General features: G+C 50.2%; 9 protein-coding genes across 9 annotated transcripts; 6 read left to right on the top strand and 3 right to left on the bottom strand.

Annotated features, from left to right (window-relative positions):
* The first annotated feature begins 89 nt into the window (after positions 1-89).
* Positions 90-980, top strand: P174DRAFT_286655 (uncharacterized protein). The gene has a single exon (XM_024821568.1). It carries the CDS (start codon positions 246-248, stop codon positions 675-677), a length of 432 nt encoding a protein of 143 aa, XP_024679864.1. The 5' UTR covers positions 90-245; the 3' UTR covers positions 678-980.
* Positions 981-1,716: 736 nt separating this feature from the next.
* Positions 1,717-2,189, top strand: P174DRAFT_412546 (uncharacterized protein). The gene is made up of 2 exons (XM_024824312.1): positions 1,717-2,031; positions 2,086-2,189. Exons 1-2 carry the CDS (start codon positions 1,774-1,776, stop codon positions 2,152-2,154), a joined length of 327 nt encoding a protein of 108 aa, XP_024679863.1. The 5' UTR covers positions 1,717-1,773; the 3' UTR covers positions 2,155-2,189.
* A 644-nt stretch (positions 2,190-2,833) lies between these two features.
* On the top strand, positions 2,834-3,353 carry P174DRAFT_454087 (uncharacterized protein). Its single transcript, XM_024829205.1, has 2 exons — positions 2,834-3,002; positions 3,051-3,353. The coding sequence occupies exons 1-2, from the start codon at positions 2,856-2,858 to the stop codon at positions 3,273-3,275; spliced, it is 372 nt and encodes a 123-aa protein (XP_024679862.1). The 5' UTR covers positions 2,834-2,855; the 3' UTR covers positions 3,276-3,353.
* A 94-nt stretch (positions 3,354-3,447) lies between these two features.
* P174DRAFT_515159 (uncharacterized protein) lies at positions 3,448-4,994 on the bottom strand (the record flags this gene model as incomplete). The annotated part of the gene is made up of 3 exons (XM_024832141.1): positions 3,448-4,020; positions 4,074-4,183; positions 4,259-4,994. 3 exons carry the CDS (start codon positions 4,992-4,994, stop codon positions 3,448-3,450), a joined length of 1,419 nt encoding a protein of 472 aa, XP_024679861.1.
* A 1,261-nt stretch (positions 4,995-6,255) lies between these two features.
* On the top strand, positions 6,256-8,202 carry erg13A (putative hydroxymethylglutaryl-CoA synthase). Its single transcript, XM_024828219.1, has 3 exons — positions 6,256-6,549; positions 6,597-7,660; positions 7,712-8,202. Exons 1-3 carry the CDS (start codon positions 6,441-6,443, stop codon positions 7,886-7,888), a joined length of 1,350 nt encoding a protein of 449 aa, XP_024679860.1. The 5' UTR covers positions 6,256-6,440; the 3' UTR covers positions 7,889-8,202.
* Positions 8,203-8,676: 474 nt separating this feature from the next.
* Positions 8,677-10,630, bottom strand: P174DRAFT_444958 (putative amino acid transporter). Its single transcript, XM_024828218.1, has 3 exons — positions 9,825-10,630; positions 8,994-9,786; positions 8,677-8,938 (listed from the first exon to the last, which is right to left on the bottom strand). The coding sequence occupies exons 1-3, from the start codon at positions 10,355-10,357 to the stop codon at positions 8,882-8,884; spliced, it is 1,383 nt and encodes a 460-aa protein (XP_024679859.1). The 5' UTR covers positions 10,358-10,630; the 3' UTR covers positions 8,677-8,881.
* Positions 10,631-14,213: 3,583 nt separating this feature from the next.
* On the top strand, positions 14,214-15,173 carry P174DRAFT_395241 (uncharacterized protein). Its single transcript, XM_024823673.1, has 3 exons — positions 14,214-14,624; positions 14,680-14,784; positions 14,849-15,173. The coding sequence occupies exons 1-3, from the start codon at positions 14,348-14,350 to the stop codon at positions 15,007-15,009; spliced, it is 543 nt and encodes a 180-aa protein (XP_024679858.1). The 5' UTR covers positions 14,214-14,347; the 3' UTR covers positions 15,010-15,173.
* A 508-nt stretch (positions 15,174-15,681) lies between these two features.
* On the bottom strand, positions 15,682-17,397 carry P174DRAFT_463384 (putative C6 transcription factor; the record flags this gene model as incomplete). The annotated part of the gene is made up of 1 exon (XM_024830258.1): positions 15,682-17,397. The coding sequence occupies one exon, from the start codon at positions 17,395-17,397 to the stop codon at positions 15,682-15,684; it is 1,716 nt and encodes a 571-aa protein (XP_024679857.1).
* Positions 17,398-17,636: 239 nt separating this feature from the next.
* On the top strand, positions 17,637-19,421 carry P174DRAFT_412534 (uncharacterized protein). Its single transcript, XM_024824311.1, has 2 exons — positions 17,637-18,770; positions 18,828-19,421. Exons 1-2 carry the CDS (start codon positions 18,094-18,096, stop codon positions 19,285-19,287), a joined length of 1,137 nt encoding a protein of 378 aa, XP_024679856.1. The 5' UTR covers positions 17,637-18,093; the 3' UTR covers positions 19,288-19,421.
* Positions 19,422-19,505: the final 84 nt, after the last annotated feature.

Raw genomic sequence — 19,505 nt, 5'->3', positions numbered from 1 at the left:
ACAGACCTTCAACGCCGGGGATTGTCCAATGTCCCTATACGTTCCGGGCCAGTCTGGATTCGGCTCCGACCGTCGATCCGTCATCTAGAGCTGATCCTGCTCGCAATAGCTGCCGATGATACCGACAAGGACCAAGCCCTGAACGCCACTGGGAGTGTTAAATTCTTTACACTGGCCGATCGTGGTCTTTCCACCTCGGGAATTGAGAACATGTTCAGCACCAGAGAGCTTCTTCTCCCTGCCGGATGAGATCGAAGCTACGGTCCCCTGGAGCGCAAACAACACCGGACTGGAGAAGACTTGTAGATCCGTCCTTCAACAGGCCGATCAGATACCAAGGAGTCGCATCATCTCCAGTTTGGCGAGAAAACATGGCCAATTCATGGATCAGCGACGAGCATCTCCCAGGGTTGGAGACCAAGTCGTTGGCAATAGATTTGGAGCAGTCAATGCGCTGCTTTGCTCAAGGACTGGGTTTCCAGGAGGACTTCTTCAAGTGTCAATCATATCTTCCGGCAGGTGGAACTTACACCATGCGTCTGCTGCATTGCTTGCTCTACCCAGGGAGCCGGATGGCAAGACATATCACCATGCCCCGTGGGCATGCAGACTGGGAATTTTCGACTCTTTATTTTAGAAAAAAGGATAGAGTGTACTGTAAGTCTGTCCTGGTCTGAAAGTGATCACCGACTTTGGAATCGGTGATGAATGAATATTGTCTGCAGCCTCGGCGATCTGCTTAAACGTCTCTCAGACGGCGGTTTCAGGACATTGCATCGAGCGAAGTCGCTCTCAGGCAAAGGTGATTGCTTTGACGATCTGTAGGACATTACGTATTTCAACCGGCCCTGCAAGGTCTCCTGGATTCAGGTCCATTGAAGACGTACCCCAAGGTTGACGGGGACGGGTTCACTACCAATGCGATGAGGCGTTTATTACAATACAGAAGAAGCTAAATGCCATGAAGGTAGCTACAGGACCTCATTTTAGCTGTATTCACCCCATGAAATAATACAAATATACGCCTTAAAGCTATAGAAGCAGCGTCTAACCAGCGAACAACCCTCAAACTAAGGATTGCAAAGAGCGTTATGGTAATTATAGACGTGCGTTTCTCACGATGTACTATTACCCTCTAAGCTTCTATAATATATCACACATTTCCTAAGACATATCCTTGTGGTCTTTGTTGCTTTCTCCTTTCAACAGTAGTTATGCAGAGCTAGTTATCCATATCCAGCTGCATGAAGCTCTTCCATCATTACCAACTCTACCTACTAATCAGAGGGGTATTCTCTACACCCTTCTAGGCCATATTACTTCATCGCACATCTCATTAGACAGCCATGCAGCGAAATGGAGTGCGTGGCCACCAGCCACAATGATATCATTCCAGCCCCATCTATATCGAAGCACCATGAACAAACGGCGTCCACTGAGCTATTGATCCTTACATGTCTATAATTTTAGTACGCTAATTAAGCCCCGATAGCCTAATATAGCCGCGGGGCCGACGTAGCGATGATCCCACATGACGTGCGGGCGTTAGTCCAAGGGCTGTCATATTACCTGCTCGAAGGTGTAGATCCCTTGGCATACGTTGTGTGGCACCCACCATGATGTCTCCCAAAAGGATAGAAGCTGTTATATAAACTACATCAATCTGGAGATAGTCATCACCATTCAGTATTATCCATGTCAAGCTGTGCCATCGATTCAAATACTACGCAAACAACTCCCCAGAGATCTACCAGAAGTACATCCACTATCACAATGTTCCGCCGTCACCGTCCCGCCACGACCACCACTCGTACCTCCAAGCCCAGTCTATTGACTCGCCTTCGTGGTCCTAATGCACGCACTCGGACAGTCAAGACAAAGACTACCACGACGCGCCACAGCGGCGCCTACGGTCGTACCAGGGCCACTGCTCCCGTACATCACCACCGTCGAAAGGTTACGCTGGGAGACAAGGTGTCGGGAGCAATGCTGAGATTAAAAGGCGCTTTGACACATCGACCGGCGGTAAAGGTATGATTATTGCTGTTGATTGTGTACAAAAGGATAAACTGACTGGTCTTATAGGCCGCTGGCACTCGTCGCATGCACGGCACTGACGGACGCGGAAGCCATCATCGTCGTGCTTATTATTAAGGACTTTACATATGAGTTATGATGAGATACCCGAGTTCTGATGTCTATCTGTACTATAGTGTATTTGTATTGAATTAATTTCTGTTCAATTATAATCTCGGAGAAGTGCTTTCGGTAGTGACCACCCCGTTAAACTGGACGACATCAGCGTGACCGAGGAAGAATCGATGTATAGGCGAGTGTCCTTCGAGATCGCATGAGAATGACTCCCTCTATGTCAGCAATGAACTGATCTATTTTGGAGATGCGGATATGACAGCGGTGTTCGAAAATTTGGCGGGCTGGAGAAGGAGAGAGAAGTTATGTGCAAATTACGGAAGGCGATCAAGGGGATAAGAGTCGAGTGTAACCCGGACAGAGAAGAGCTTAGTATCAAGGGGTAGGTGAGAAAGGGGATGGAGGAATGTCTAGGCAGGAGACACATATATAAGTGAAAACCGTCTCAAGCATTGAGGTCAGATTATCTGAAGGGTGCTCTCTATCAAGTCATCTATCAACGTCAAATTTATCAAATATCAGTGTCTAGTATCTACCTTAGTATGAGAGATTATCGCGTTGTTTAACCCGATTTGGCAATTCATTGGCGTTGGATATCAGACTCCGCTAGGGCGGAAATAACAGCCTGGCCACATTATAAGAACACAACGTCAAACCCAGCAGGATTCTGATTCAGCCGACATTTAATCGCATCAAAAATCAAAATGTCGTGCCACGACTGCCATTCCTCCGAGAAACCCTCACAGTCCGACTCCACAGGCCAGGGTGTCACTGCCCGTGCCCTTCAGTGGATGTCGGCAGTTGTCCCTGAAGGATCAGCGCTGCTGTCCTGTTCCTGCTGCTGGTTACCAGTGCGTTCCCAGAACCATTCGACGTCCACTTAACTAACTGCTATACAGACAGTTCTAGATTTTGTCTTTGCGGGTTCAGTGACCGCAGCAGGCATTCAAAAACTTCGTCCTCTCTTCTTGGCCGTCTCCCTCTTGACTCTGGCGTGGAGTATCAGTCAACAAGGCCTCAACAAGAGCAACCGACGACGAGCAATTATTTGTGCATGTCTATTAGCTTGGTCGCAGTATAGCGAACGGGCACAGTCTGCAAAGGGGCATCACAGCTGTCATTGATTTAGAGCAATTATTGTGGGTTACTTTGAGACTCAAACACGGGGGATGTGCTGATTGTCCCCCACGGAATAAGACTCCATTGTGTACCAACATTATGCTTAACACATCCCTATGTGACTTCAAAAGAAAACTGAGATTCCATTGACAACGCCCCCTAGTGATCCAATTTCAGCTACTGCAACAATCTCCGCTGGGTCTTTGGTGATTTCTCCCCGTGAATCCATCTTATTTCTTCCCCATTTTCCCCGTCCCACCATCCACGCGCCCCATGTTCGTACATCTTTCGCCTTTTTTCGATCAACGGGCACATAGCCATCCAGCGTCTGCCCGCCTGAGTGTCATCGTCCTGCTGCGGTACCTGAAAAGGACCCCCTAGGTCTCTCCACTTTTCGAGACGCTGGCTGTCCCACATGACGTAGCCAAATCGTCGAAGCTCTCGATGCTCCTTGTCGCAAATGAATTGATAGCACCGAGCATCGTTGTGGGCCCATTGCCATGCCTGCTGAGGGCCAGAGTCGCTGTCGTGTGCAAAAGGCTTTCTCACAACCTCGTCCATTTGGTCAGGTGTGAGGTCTCTGTAGAACATAGCTCCAAGGGACCCCGCAGCGAATCTCTGCAGGAATTCCAGCTCATTAACTAGGAGCCAGTTCGAGCAACGCGAGTTGCGAACTGAGATAAGCCCGATGCGACTGTGGTGGTTGGCTCTTATGACAAATCGATGAAGGGCCGCCAATCCTTTCAGCAGCTGAGTCAAACAGTTAGCAATATGTCAGATTGTGGGACAGAGAGCTTACTTACAAAACCCCTCTTGTGTTGGCTTCCCATAACAGCTTCCCATGTCTCGTTGTCTGAGAAATACACGGTATAGTAACCCAGCTCGACGTCGTGTGCTGCGATGTTGTTAAAAGCTAGATGTGACGTAGAGAGTCAGCGCGAGACATCAACCGAAACGAGAACAAGAGAAGTAGCAGGAATAGACATACCTGGTGAAATCTTCCAGTACAAGTACTCATTGACCGCGCCAATTTGCTCCATCTCCCAGGGCGCGTGCTTCCCGAAGAATGTTTCAAACTTTTCCCGAGGCCGGAATTCAGAGGGCGATGGACGTGCATATTTGATGCCGCCAGTAATCCAGCGTTCCTCTCTGTTTCGGAAGCAGAAGAGATGGTTGGTCGTCTCCTGTAAATAGAATGCCCGAGCGACACGACTCCACTCGGTCTCGGAGGGTGCGTGGATTGGAAAGTCTAAGGGTGCCACGAGACCCAGGGCATTGTCGATATAATCGTTTGTGAAGAAGGTCACACTATCGTGGAACATTACCAGATCCATAGCTGCTCTAATAGTCCATTTGAATGACTCCATCAGGCGGCGGTTGAAATACAGGTCCAGTATATCGAGGACCTTTGCTCTCGTCCACGGCTCGATATTCCGTGCATGGTAGCACAGGACAGCGTATGCGAGTAAGTCTCTGGGTATGTGACGTTGAATAATTTGCACTATGATCGCAGTCTTGTGATTGTAAAAGGCTGAGTACAGGGAGGAATGGCTCAGTATGGCGGATTTGAGCGATCCAATGTCTGGAAGGTCGCATAGAATCTGTTGTCGGCACTCCAATGGAAGCACATTGAATGAGAATGGAGCGGATGCTTCGCGTATGTCCGCATCCTGCTGAACGGGAGGAGATGAGATCATGGCAGCCGCGTCTGTGGAGGAAGACATTTTGCAGCTGTTATGCTCTATGTAAGGTAGAGGGAAGAGAGGAGAAGGAAGCAAGTCAATGAAGATGGTTCATATAGTTCTATACTCATGTCACGTGGATGCTACTGCAGCAAGTGAATTCAATCTTTTTTGTGAAGATTATAGGGAGTTACCGATATAAGAGGTAATGGACATGAACTATAAGGAGATCTCCGGTTCTCTGCCGTGAGCAGCGCAGTTATATGGCATTCTCCGATATGAATAAGACCATTGATAAAGATCGTCAATAGGTCTAAGACATATTCAAGGTTAATAGGAAGAACCCGAAGAGTATTGACCATTGAGTTTCTCGAGGGTCAATCTTATGGCCAACTTGGAGTTGTAGATCAGAGACTGTTACGGGAAAGCGATGCCTCCCAAGTATCAATGATATCCTGCCTGCGCACATCAGATACGACGACAGACAGAACTAGGCTATCAACGACGAAGGTATGCTGGCGTACAAGCATCATTGGATCCAGTCTGACCTCTACAGAGCCTTAAAGATCATCAAGAAGATAAACTGGTAACATAGCGCAAACATATGGGATTGTTCCTGTTTAGTGAGTAAACCGATCTTTCCAGGTGATGACCGGACACTGGCAGAGACAGGCAGACATGAATCTTCTGATATTACTCCACGCGAATGGAATGCCAGCTCTCTTGAGCAAGGCATCGAGAATCTCCCAGGTTCATATTATCATGATGTCATGGGAACCCTAGAAGAAGAAAACTGCAAGGGTGTACTTGGACGATCCATGTCACTATATTTCAGCCGCGACAAGTATTCTATGGATGGATATCCCGGGAAATCTTCACCCAAATAGTCCAATTACAGTTGGATCTTTGTCAATTATCTTATCACTATGAGACCTTCTCTTTTGACTGAGGGGAAATATAATTTCAATGTGTTCGGGCAGTTGGTAGATACAACGACAGCATTATTCATACAGCAGATGTGAGATGCCATCACCCCAACAGATCCCAGATCGAACTGACATCCAATGTCCAAGGAATTTAATTAATCCATCTGCTTGTAACGCAACATTCCAGCCCAAGAGGCAAGGGGAGGCCTAGTCTCGGTTGAAAGGAATAGCAACAGGTGCATATGATGCTCCAATGTACACTGTAGGACCCATCACAGCTGCCTGCAGTTGACCCCTCAGCTGCGTTTTATAGATGTCATGAAAGTTATAAATACGTGGTCTGCATCCTGAAGCTGCTCTCTATTACCTGATAATCGAGTTCCTGCGCCCAGTTTCATCAGTCAAATATTGAGTCAAAGACTATCACTCTTTCAACCAAGCATGCCCTCCTCTGCTCAGAACGTCGGCATCAAAGCCCTTGAGATCTACTTTCCTAGTCGAGTAAGTTCGCCAGGTAGCGATGTTTCTACTGTTGCAGTTAGTAGGAACTTTGGCTAACAGAATGCAGTATGTCCCCCAGACCGAGCTAGAGACATTTCTCGGAGCCAGTGCAGGGAAATACACCATCGGACTAGGTCAGCAGAACATGAGCTTCTGTGATGACCGTGAAGGTGAGCAACCCATCCGATGGAAGAAGCATCAACAACTGACCGCTTAGATCTTTACTCTCTTGCCCTGACCGCCGTATCCTCCCTTCTCCGCAAGTACTCGATCGACCCCAACACCATCGGGCGTCTCGAAGTGGGAACTGAGACTCTGCTGGATAAAGCCAAGTCCTGCAAGACGGTGCTGATGCAGCTGTTCGGCGATAACACTGACATCGAGGGCGTCGACACATACAACGCCTGCTATGGCGGGACCAACGCCCTGCTCAATGCAGTAAACTGGGTCGAGTCTTCCTCCTGGGATGGCCGCGACGCCATCGTCGTGGCGGGGGATATTGCCCTGTACGAAACGCCAGCGGCGCGTCCCACAGGTGGTGCAGGCTGCGTGGCCATGCTTATCGGTCCGGACGCCCCTCTGGTGCTGGAGCCGGTCCGGGGTTCCTGCATGAAGCATGTCTATGATTTTTACAAGGCGGATTTCAAATCCGAGTACCCGCTCGTCGACGGGCAGTTTTCCAACACCTGCTACCTGGGTGCCCTGGACGCATGCTACCAGCGGTATCAGACCAAGCAGCGCGCGCGGAAAGAAGCAAAGACGAATGGGACAGCCATCAGCAATGGTCACAAGGGCAGTTTCCTGGATACGTTTGACTATTTCGCTTTCCATGCGCCAAACTGCAAGCTCGTCGCCAAGGGGTATGGCCGGTTGCTGTTCAACGACTTCAAATTAGAGCCGGGGTCGTTTAACGAGGTGCCGGCACAAGTCCAAGAAGCCGACTTTACGGCGTCGCTGACGGACAAAGGCCTGGAGAAGCTGTGTGTTAGTCTCACCAAGGACCGGTTCGCCGAGCGCGTCGAGCCATCATTGACCGTCCCGACGAACTGCGGCAATATGTACACCGCCAGTGTGTATGCGGGTCTCATCAGCCTGATCAGCAATGTCCCCAGCGACCGACTGCAGGATAAACGCATCGGCATGTTCAGCTATGGGAGCGGACTGGCTAGCACATTGTTCAGCTTCCGTGTCAAGGGCGACACGACCGAGATAGCTCAGAAGATTGGCTTGCATGATCGCTTGAGTGCTCGGACGGCAGTGTCGCCCGAATTCTATGATAAGGTGAGTTGGTTTTGTGATGCATCTATGTCCTGATCATCGCTGACTATGTAGATGTGTAAACTCCGTGAAAAGGCATATCAGCAGAGGAACTACACTCCCGAGGGAAGTGTCGAGAGCCTTGCCCCAGGAACCTACTTCCTGGTGCATGTGGATGAGGCATATCGACGCAAGTATGACATGAAGCCATACCTCTCTATGTGTGAGGATCAGCATGGACAGGCTGTTTAAATGAAATCATAGTCGAGCGGGAGGAGGACAATGAGATCACCTTACTTCAAGGATACTGTCATCCAACATGACTGGCCAATAGGGGCACTTTCAATGAACAAATGGCAAAAGTTAAGAGCGGGAACATTAAGGTACGTAGAGGACCACTGCGTAGTGCAAGTGGAACAGTGGATCCTTACGGAGTACAACTGACATAATGATCGCCAAAGATGAAAGATAATTATTGCTAAGTTACAGTGCCACATAGCAATTTACCGCTAAGATTCGGAGAGTGTTGATCAACAACGCAGCAATTCAGACTAGCCACAGAACGGATAACTTTCAGTTCATAATCTGAAGCGAACGATAGTAGTAGATCAAGAATACGAGAACCATACCGAATTGGACTCCGGTGAAGCGATACTGAGGATCCTCAGCGGACAAGACAATCACCCGGGATTACCCGAGTGTCTCCGGCTGATGCCCGATGGCAAATCTGGAGGCATTTCAGCGGTTCGGACTTCGGTGTATTTGGGTTATTCGTCCGATCCACCAGCTAACTACTTGGCACCATTCAGCGATGGTTTGTAAGGTTTTTCTAGAATATTCAGGACCGAAGCTTAACCGTGGTTCATGGCCGATGAGCCTATGGCTGGTGAAATCGAGGGAAACCAATTAGCTTGCAACCTTAAAGGTTGATGACAGAAATTAAAGGAGATTAGTCTAGGCGTTGTCAAAATTTTCCTACTTACCAGACATCGAATCGCCAATCGGTTTTAGTGCCTAATGTGTCAGAGTAAACGGTCAGATGTAGAGGAATAAATTCATGATTCGCTTGCTCAGATATCGAAATAAACGCAGTATGTACATGCACATCATCTATGTTGAGCCAGCCGGTGGCTCGTCTAATCATAAACTGGGAAGAGAAATGTGGTATATCGGCGAATTGAGCCGTTGCCGTTCAAATATGATACAACCAGCGCAGATCAGCCGTAGCTGTTGGTGATTCGAAGTTTAGACCATGTGGCAGGTGAAAACACCTCTAACCTTGCCCTCCCTGTAGTTGATGATCTAGTGTCGCCGTTAGTAATTGATGGAAAAAATGACAGCTCGGGAGGATGCTTACAATGTCATCGATACTGGAGTAGGTACCACCGACCAGGGTGACGAGACCAATAATCAAGACAAGGACGTTCAAGGCACCGAGGGCCAAGTTCTTAGGCTCATTCCACTTGCCCTCGCGGATGAGGAGGAACCACATCAGAGCAGGGAAGTAGAAGGTGAAGCCAGAGATGAAGAGGGCAGAGGAGATGGACAGCAGGTCGGAGAAGAAAGGAATCACCTCAGCGATGATGAATGCGACGACGGTGATGACGGTGATCAGACCGAGCCAGGTGGCCCAGCCAGTCGGGGTGTTGATGAAGCGGATGTGGGAGTTCTTGAAGATGCGTCCGTGGATCAGACGGCCACAGACGACGGTGTTGATGGAGCCACTGATGAAGATGACAGGCAGGGCGATACCGAAGGCCACACGGCTGAGAGTGTGTCCGGCAGACAGCAGCGCAGGGCTCTGCACGTCCATGCCAACAAAGGCGTAGATCAGCGCACCAGTGAGAGTGTAGATGAAAATTTCCACCAGACCCAGCGCCCAGATCGACTTGACAAAGTCCCTGGGGGTGTGCATCTCATCCATAAAGGAAAACTGGCACATGGCGAAACTGTAGGCGAAAACGATGTTGGTGATGGCGATGAAGGCATCAGTGAAGGTGGTCCCTTCCTTGGGCCAGGCTGACCACTCCACACCGGACAGACCACCCGGGGCATTGCCGCTCTTGATGCCAGTGCCGATGATGGTGATACCAATGGCGGCAATAATCGACACGAAGTCGACGTAGCCCAGAATAGCCATTTCGGCAAAACTAGGGGGACGGCGACCAGCAAAAGGATGATGGCAGACACAACGCCGAACACGACGGAGCAGATGGAACTCTCGGTGATGTTGGTAAAAGCAATGGTGCCGGTCAGACAGTGTGAGCCGGTCAGGAAGGTGAGTTGGAGGATGAGCATGACATTGATCAGTTCGTAGCCAAAGCGGCCGAACATGAGCCGTCCAGCATCGGGATAGTGGGCGACTTGAGGGAACTTGAGCTTGACCTGACCGACGACATAACTGGTGTAGATGGCGATGAATCCAAGAACAACACAGCAGATGACACCAGCCACCATACCCAGCGTAGCGAACGAGGAGGGGATCGACAGACTACCAAGCGCAATGGCCTCCACGATGAGCACGACGGTGAGACGCTTCCATCCGAGGCGGCTGAATTTCTTCACGCCGTCCTCATAGATGTGTCTCTCTGCCTCGCTCATCTCCCCGATCATGTCTCCATCGTACTGGGGAGGAGCGAGGAATTTCTCGCCCTTCTCATTGTCGGCTCCCACGGCCTTGCCGGTATCAGAGTAGTCGGAAATGTCGGCTGAGGACCCCATGTTGGAAAAGGAGAGCGGGTTGCAGACGGTGGGAGAGAAAGGGAGAAGAAAGGTGGACTGAGCCCCGAGATCGAACCGTCTTCCTCGAGTCGTGAGAGTGAAGAGCAGAGGGAGAGAAAAGTGAACAAGCAAGTGGTCTGCTTTATAAACTGGCCAAAGGGGCGGGAATGGGTGTGGAGTGGAAAGTGAGGCAGAGAACGGGGGTGGGAGAAGTAGGGAAAAGAGGCCGATTAGAATAAATACAGTGGCATGATTGGACTACTATGGGATTACAGATCACTGCGGATGGGCTGCATAAGCCAGACTTGGAGACCTTCTCCAAGGGCGCGAGTGATAGCAGGGAATTTCTTTTATTAATTAGATTCTGTGGCGCTGGTGTGCGACGATCCACTATGCGTACCAGTTTACTGCATTTGGCACCATCCAGCAAATGACCGGCAGACGAAGGGTGGACACATTGCCACAAACAGGTTAGACTCCTGGCAGTCAATGACACTCTGTGAAACGACACGGCTGTGTGGACCCATTGTGACGTGGAGTCGAGATAGCACCAAGGTGATTGCATTGGGTAATAGATATCACCAAAGGGAAATAGTCATGTCGATGAGCCCAAATCCCCCGCGAAAAGTCCCCGGAAATCGTCAAAAGGCCATTGCGGGGGCCCTGGAACAGTCTGGAGAAGCGACACGTGTAGAAAGAAAGCAAGGGATATGATAGAAGAAGCCTTTGATACTTTTCCTGACATGAATAAAACTCTGCGGACGATCGACGGTGGCGCCGCCCAAATCCGATCTTAAGGGCAACTGGCATCACGGCAAGCAACAGGACAAGCCGGACTCAAGACACGGCAAGGCAGGGTTTGGCAGCAATTGGCAGGAATTTGCGCCACCCACAGCGCAGTCGGAGCCGAATTTGGTGTAGTGCGGTCAGGTGAGATAAGATAAGCCTGAGCGGTGCGACCGGCTGCGTCGGATTTAGTTGACTCTGGATGTTCGACATGTTCGATTTCAGGAACCGGAAAAAACTCAATTCCGCCAAGAAACTAGGCGGTTTCTGGTTAGTGTCGGGCTGCCTTGTCCTTGGGTGCCGAAATTATTCTTTCCTTCCCTCTCAGTTCAGGCGTGTCCTGTGTACGGAGTACTGTGTACCACTGGTCCATCATCAAACTGTCAGTTAACTAACTATGGACTATACCATCTGAACACCCCCGAATCAGACGTCCTCTCATTCTTCTCTGAGACATCCTTTGTATCTTATCCTCGATGCGTATGGGAGTCGCACAGGCTGAGGCTTTGGCTGACTGCATGAAATGCTTGCGTCATGAAAATGTCTCAGACTAGTCCCGATCCGGCAACGGCAGGGCCAGGATCGGTTTCCCAGCAATATGTTGAGGATGTCGCGGCTGTATTTCATCTCGGCGAGGGTATCCTACACGAGTTGCCTGTTTATTTGGGATTCCATTATTAATACAGTTCATACTGTGGATATGGCTCTTTGTTTTGCTCCATGTTGTTGGGGAAGCCCCCAGGATCTCCATGCGGAGAGGTGGACATTATACCCCGCGTTCATCACTCCGTTATGAGCCATTTTTATTAACAATATCGGGTCGACAGCTGAAGTTGTTATTCTGCAGAGACGATCCTTGGAGACAAGAGCGCAAAGCGTATTCATTGCGCCAGTTATTCAAGGGCAGTTGTGCTGATTACTCAGAACGGAAGTTATCCGAAGCTACCTAAGGTGGCTGCTTGGAATCCAGAACAAGCTTAGTTGGAGATTGTGCTGGAGTAGACATCTTGGAGTCAACTACTGTTCTCACTGCCGTCTGGTCCCTAGAGCAACCTCGACTATTGCTCTGATATTGTCGGATCGCAGAATTGCTAAGCAAATGGTTAACGCCTCCGTTGGGACTTTTCGGTTGAGGAATGGATGCTATTAACAACAGAAAAATCCCGCATCATGCTTAGCAGAGGGCGTACAGTCCACTGACCACTCTCGAAACCAGCAAAGACCGATTCTCGGAAAGAGGCGGGCTCATCTCTGCTGCTCCGAATGCACTTCCACTGATTCAGCAATGATGAACTGGCCAGGCTCCGATAATAACCATTTGACCATGTCCGACAGTCGACGGACACACCTGTATGTACGAGAACCAATTACTACAGGACTAATCAAGGCGCATTCGTCGGTGAAACAAGAACTCTTGCCAGTCGAGGCCAAAGCACAACAGATTGTTCTGACAGCCTTGAAGATGTCTGTACCAGTTGGTCCAGCGTAGGCATAGAAATCCTATCCAGAGAGACCCATGTACACTTTCCTAGGAATCCTACAAACATACACGTGTCCCTCCCTTGCAGTCTCGTGGAAGTTATTTTCCTTATGCCCCTTTGTTTCTAGAAGGCTATCGAACGCGACCCTTACCTTGAGCTGCATCAACCCGTAAGCCTGTTGTGGACGGTCCTGCTGAGGAAACAGCTGACATGCAGTTTGTCCTCCCTTTTGCGAGAATCCATGGCAACTCCCAGGGAGTCAGCCAGGATACCTGAAACTTCGAGTAAATTATTATCTCCACGAATTGCCGTACATCTCGACCCATCCACACCCGAAGACGAGGGGATGGCGTGATGCCAACAGATTTTATCTGCTAACTCGTCATCAGGCCACGAGATTTGTCGAAGCTCAACCCTTGCAGTATACTGTCGCACGTGCGCCGGTAAAGCTTAAGAATCTCATGGTCTATCTGCCGGATCTACCACGCTTGATTAGATCACAACTACAGGTGTCTCTGCTGGTGCCCAAAAATGGCGCCCTAACCGCCATGTGAGGACCTCTCAAATGCGAGCAAAGCGACGCAAGGGATTACCACGATTGCCACTGATAAGCTCATTTTCCAAAATTGAGCACTCAAGTGGCAGAGCTGAGGTGAGATGAGTGAGATCTGCGCATCCTCCCTTGCATACTACGATGAAGCGGTCTGATGGATACAACAGGATTCCACCCAGATCTTGCGGCGGTGGCGTATCTGAAACTAGTGTCAGTGTATGGTTGAACTGATGATACCTGACTTGTTCCCATATCAATTGTGAAGTGCATATCGTGATGCTGACGATGAGGAAAGCAGAATGTTCGTTGGGATTCTCAGGTTACACTAGATGACTTGTACAGATCAGGTTCCTGGTTCGGCATACTCTGCGAAATCCATTTCTCCAGCTCCTCGTCTACTTGGTTACCAGCCTTCGAGATGCGGTGAGGCCTTGGAACAGCACTGCCGAAACGTTTATCAGATGGTTCTGCAAGCCCTCGCCCACCTCTGGTTTATCAATGAGGGTGTAGTCCCCTGCGCATTCAGTCTGTTCTTGTCGCCGAAGCCTGAGGGTTCCAATACGGTGTGTGAAAGGCACCTATGACCAGAATCACTTCCTTGATGGCTATACAGCATTTATGTCTCCGTCCTCGTGGCAGCAGTTGGCTAGCAGTCGAGTCACCACAAGGAGCATACCTATCATATTGCATCGACGAGACCGGGGATATCGTACAATGCTAGACTATAGTTTAGCTCTTGCATAGAAATAGCTAAGGGCTTGGAAGGACGTGAAAAGTCAAGTAATCATTACTATCATACACATAAAGAGGAATGATATACATATCATTGTTATTCTACCTGCGCTCCTAGGACAATACTTCAGGCTTCATAGTATCTACCGAGGTTGTCATATCCTGCTGGTAAATAGATTATCAGATTGTATAATGTTATTTTAAAGCTACTACCGACTGTAAAAAGGGACATAATATAAAAAATGGGGCCATATCTAATTTGTTGTACTTGGTAATGATGCTATAATTCGCGCTTCTCCGCTGACGTCATTACTTGCAACCAGCTTCAATTGTCTAGTCCCATAAACCTGAATATTCAACCTACCTGCATTGCTCCAGCAACTTGTCTCCTATCAATTATTGCTCTAAACACCATTTTGCTACCGTTAAATTATCAACATGCCTGAATCCTCCTTCTCCATCCGCAGCCGTCGCGGCGACGAGCTCACGCGACTGGCGGACCAGCACATGCAACATGACCTGCAACCCGAAGATCGCGATGTGCTGAAAAGCGCCGCCTCCAGAGTATCTCTCTGGACGACCGTCGGCTCGGCAGTTGGCATCGGCCTTGGTCTCTACGTCGCGTTCCGATTGCGAAGCACGCGGAAGGCTTTCTTCCAGGCATTCCGCGCAGCGGAGAAACCCACGCAGGTGGTGTTTGCGGATGGTCGAACTGGTACGATAGTCCTCGTCCGATGAGATAGAGAGTGCAGTTACTGATTGAGAAACAGAGGCAATCCCTGATATTACCCCGTTACTGAAGCCGACAACTTGGGGAGACTTTGCGACATATTTCTTCGCTTCGGCTGGTGGACTTTTCTTGGGCGGCGAACTGGGTATGCCTGGTGCAATACTCCTATACAAAAGATGCAATGATCGCTAACCTTTTTTTCACTACAGGGCTCTTTGCTGGAGCAGCCAGTGGAAGTCGCAGTATTGCCAAGGACCCTGAACGAAGGAAACGCATCGAGAACGCGTTCCGGAAGTTCAGAGCAGACGTGCTGCGCAAGGAAGCGGACGCATTGGACCGTGATGAGAACGTCTTTGACAAAATGTTTTAGGTTTTCCGGGTTTGATGAGCTTGTACGATAGTCTGTCATGTATTCGATAATGGACCTGCAGTGAATGCTCAACACAGCTTCACACCTACAAGGCAATGGCCCCCCGCAATACTGTGAACACCGGCGCATCATCATCAGTAGCTCCATCTATTTAGGGATGTTATATGTGCTCCGAAGCGAGCCTCTATTCGCATCTTCTTGAATATTCCTGATACTGCTCATCCGCCTTTACGTAGTATGATGATACCGACAGCATATATGGCAGTGAGCCCCTCTCCAAAAAGGTGACGCAGCTGAAGCGCTTACTCTACGCATACTGGGCAATCTGCACGGATTGGCGGATATCGTCCCCCTCCAATTAAGATCGATCGACCACACAAGTATCCGCAAGCGCACTATTAACGGTAGACATTTTAGCACTTCTAGCGCTGCCCGCAGCGCTCAACGTGAAGGTGCCGGCCTTCTCGCGTCCAATGATGGCCGGAAGAACGTTGGGCGTGGGATCCTGTGTTTTTGCCTTCGCGGCTTTCGCAGCTTTTTTAGGAACCGTTACTCCGTGTTCGACATCCAGCTGACCAGGCGAGGATTCTCGGCGTCATACCCATCGTGACAGTGCGTCGACTGCTGCGGAGTAGGCGGCAAAGTCGAATGGTAGTCAAAGAGGACATGTTATCAAAGCAGCAAGTCCATACCGAGAAGAAAGTCCATATCGATCGAAGGTGTTTGTGGAAAGGGATCCAACAAGGAATCTGAAGGGAGCCACGGTCCTCCCAAGCGATCAGAGTCAACCGGTGCAGAAACGCCCGACACCCGCTCGAGGATCGAAATGCCCTTTCGCTTCTTCTCCAATGATGCGTTTATGAGATGTCGTGCTGTGTGAAGCGCTTCATTTGCCAAATGCGTGTTCAATCGTTGTGCGATCATTTCCAAGGTCTCCACGGCCTCCGGGATTCTTTCCAGACTCTCGGTAGTATCCATAGCGACAAGAACGCAAATGAACTGAAAGACAGTACAAACGACATTCCACCACGGACGGTTCTGCGCCACCAGTCGTCGGGCAGAAGGTAATGTGGAACAACCGATCTCGATGACTCGATCGAGCTGTGCTTGAGGCGTTGCAGACTCCAGAAGTCGAATTCGGCGGTAGATACAAAATGCCAGGTCTGCCTTGACTAATATCAAAAAGTCATGCTCAACCGACACCTTGACCAGATTCTCGAGGCCCATGGCCAACTCATCCCGCCTGGCAACCGGATCAGCATTGTTGTCGAGTGGGACAGTTCCGACCAGACTGAACAATTGAGGTGTCAGGTCATTAGATGGCGCATCGCTCTTCGAGTCTCTCTTCCATGTCAATCCAAGGTCCACTATGGACCGCCCATAATCGTAGGCTATGATTATATTCAAACACTGAGCTACCTGGGCAATACGGTCCCGCGTCTCAGCGATATCCTCCAGGGCCTTCCTGCCATTACCTCCGGTCGTCAGAATGACCGCGTCTAATGGCTGGTGGAGGCCAGCAGCTTCAACAAGATGCATCATGGTGCAGCTACACATCCAAGCCGAGTGTGGCCGACTGGTCGTTCGCACATAGATGGTACGCAAGATCCACCCGGCGATCTTGTCAATGGAGGGTGTCCGACTGACCGACGCATCTTCCAGGATCTCCTTCGCATGCAGCATGACCCTCGTCTCTTCTTCTTCGCTGAGAAAACCGGAGAAGAGAGAGCCGAGAGCAATGACTCCGCTGATTAGCGCCTCCAGGCCCAGGCCTTGTGCTTTCCCGTGCCAGTGCTCCTCGCATCGATGGTACAGCCGCTCCATGTCCAGCAATCCAAACACCGGATGGACAGTCGACGAGTACACATCCATCAGACTTCGGACTTTATCCCATGAGATAAATGCTGTCAAGGCAAAGGAGACACCACAGCTGGGCTCTGCGCGAACTCCAGGGTTATACGCAAAAGAGTGCAGGCGCGGGGGATTTGCAGCCTGCAACTCCACACCGACTGTCATGGGAAACGCAACTGATGCGTGTCGACCCATATACCTGAGCTTTGAAGGCTCAAGGATACCATGAGAGGAAGAAGAGATTACCGAGCTGCCTCCCAGGCTTTTTGCTGTCGCTTCTGACAAACGAGCAGCCTTCGTAGAGGGAAGTGGCAACGACGAAACTGAGTCTGCGTTTCTTTTGACAGACCTCACAGAGCCGTCCAGAAACTGGCAGTCGTATCCATAGCCTGTACAGGCCGAGCAGGGGAATTTCCCATCGCACTTTCTTTTGCGTTGGCGGCAGGGCGCGCATGCTTTTCGCGACCGCTGCCGCATGTTTCCGGAGGGTAATGGACTCGACACGGTCGCATTTGCGTCTTGCGCCTGGTGCGTCATGGCAAGACGGATATATCCTCTCTAAGTCATAGTCAGAGTGATATACTTGTGTCTGACCTTTGTACGTTCTCAGACTGTTGCGATACACCTCCTCGACTGTCTGAGGTGATTGGTTGGAGGGGAAGCACATGACTCATTCGTCAACATGCCGAAAGTCACATGACTGGGGTTTGATGCGTGATATTCCGGCGTGCAGGTACCTGCCTTGATGCCTTAGAGTCTGTTGTCAATAGACCGAAGCCGTTTGTTGTGTGCTTTAAGATTGTTCGACATTCCAATATCCTTGGAGGTCCCAAGCTAGCAATGAGAGTGCTGTCCGAGCCTCGTGTCATCCATGATCTTACACCTGAAGCCCTGCTTTCGCAGGAAATACGAGATTCATTTCCTTTGGCTGCGGGGAGACGCAACGACCATACCCCTCCACCATTGAGATGCGTAGAAAAATCGTAAAAGCTCTCGGATTTAATGAATCCCGTCCTTCAATACCCCTGATTTCTCCACACCATGGATCTTGCCCTTCTTATTGATCTATGCACCTGCCAAGCCTCGTATCAGTTGATGAACTGCAGAAAGGCCATGCCGATCACCACACGACACAAGGGATAAATATCGCTCCTCAGCGAGAAGACCGCAGGACGGGATGTTGGAGGAATATCTCCGTCCTGACTGCCACCCACACCCTCCAGAGCCGCCAGTATGAATCTGCTCAGCACTATCTCCGTCTCCCTTCCCCTGCTTCTCCTTACTTCGGTCTACGCAGACCCAAGAGCATGTACTGGTGATACCAAAGTACTGAACCCGTCGTACTTTACCCTCAATGAGAGAGACAACAAGTTCCTCCCAGCGCTGTCCAAGATCTTCACCGATGCCGGCAAGAAGGTCACGGTCACGCAGGTTCTGGCTGACGCGAATCGGGACCTGCAAAAGGGCACAGCTGCCGTCCCAATGTCGGAGCGGTGGCTCTGGAATGCCGGCGACGAGTCCACCACCAAGTGGATTCCACAAGGAATGACTAGTTCTGGCGACGCGCTGGCCGTCGGGACATACGAGGGCAAGGACGTCTGGCTTGCCAGCTGGTACCAAAAGGAAGGCGATGCCAATGTTCGTGTGAGCTTTGTGGACCGCGCGACCCACAAGTACCGGCACGTTCTGCTGGTGGAACCAAGCGCTGCGGATAACTTCAAGCCGGTGCCGATCCATGCGGGTGGCATTGCTTGGTACGGCAATGCCCTGTACGTGGTCGATACCAGCCATGGCCTGCGGGTGTTCGACATGGACAACATATGGAAGGTCGAGAGTGGCGATGGGATCGGTAAGGTGGCTGGAGGCGGGTACTCGGCAGCCAATTATGCATATGTCCTTCCTCAGACGAGGTGAGTTATCCGTTGTGTGTACATCCCAGGTAGACAGAGGGCTAATGACGGTGGTAGGGTCTACAACTGGACTGAGCTCCAGCCAGACTCCAAGTTCCGGCATTCCTGGGTCGCTCTTGATCGTCTTGACTCGCCTGATACTCTGTTGATCGGCGAGTACCAGACCGATGACACCTCAACTCCAATCCGTCTGGTCAAATATCCCCTGGACTCTACGACACGCCGGCTGCGCAAGACCGGCTCGGTAGCAACCGCGTCCTGGGCATACTGCGTCGATATTCTTCGCATGCAGGGCGGATTCTCCCGGAACGACACTTTCTACCTGGGAAGAACTAATGGTCAAAACAATGGAGGTGATCTATTCACCTGGACCCCTGGAGAGGCTGCCGTCGGTTCGAGCTACTTCCCTCCAGGAAATGAGGATCTGAGCTACAATGAGGCGAAAAAGGAGTGGTACACTGTGACAGAATGGCAGAACCAGAGATACATTCTCGCTTATAAGAAGGAGATATCGTGATGGCTTGTGGACTCATGAGGTAGTCTGCAGAGACTGGTGTTAGACAAACTGTCTCCCTGTGAATCTGGTCCTGATTGATTGCTTTTGTAGCTTGCCGGTAGCAGTGGGAATCTAGTTGTCCTTACAGAGTCAAAAATCCATGTTTATATTTTGTACATTTATTGTCATTTGCACGTTGGGGAAGAGATACTGAGGGGCAGGCGGAGAGCAAAAAGTAA

The sequence above is a fragment of the Aspergillus novofumigatus genome (assembly GCF_002847465.1).
Source record: "Aspergillus novofumigatus IBT 16806 chromosome Unknown P174scaffold_7, whole genome shotgun sequence".
Taxonomy (NCBI): Eukaryota; Fungi; Ascomycota; class Eurotiomycetes; order Eurotiales; family Aspergillaceae; genus Aspergillus; species Aspergillus novofumigatus.
This window is presented reverse-complemented; position numbering and strand designations above follow the sequence as displayed.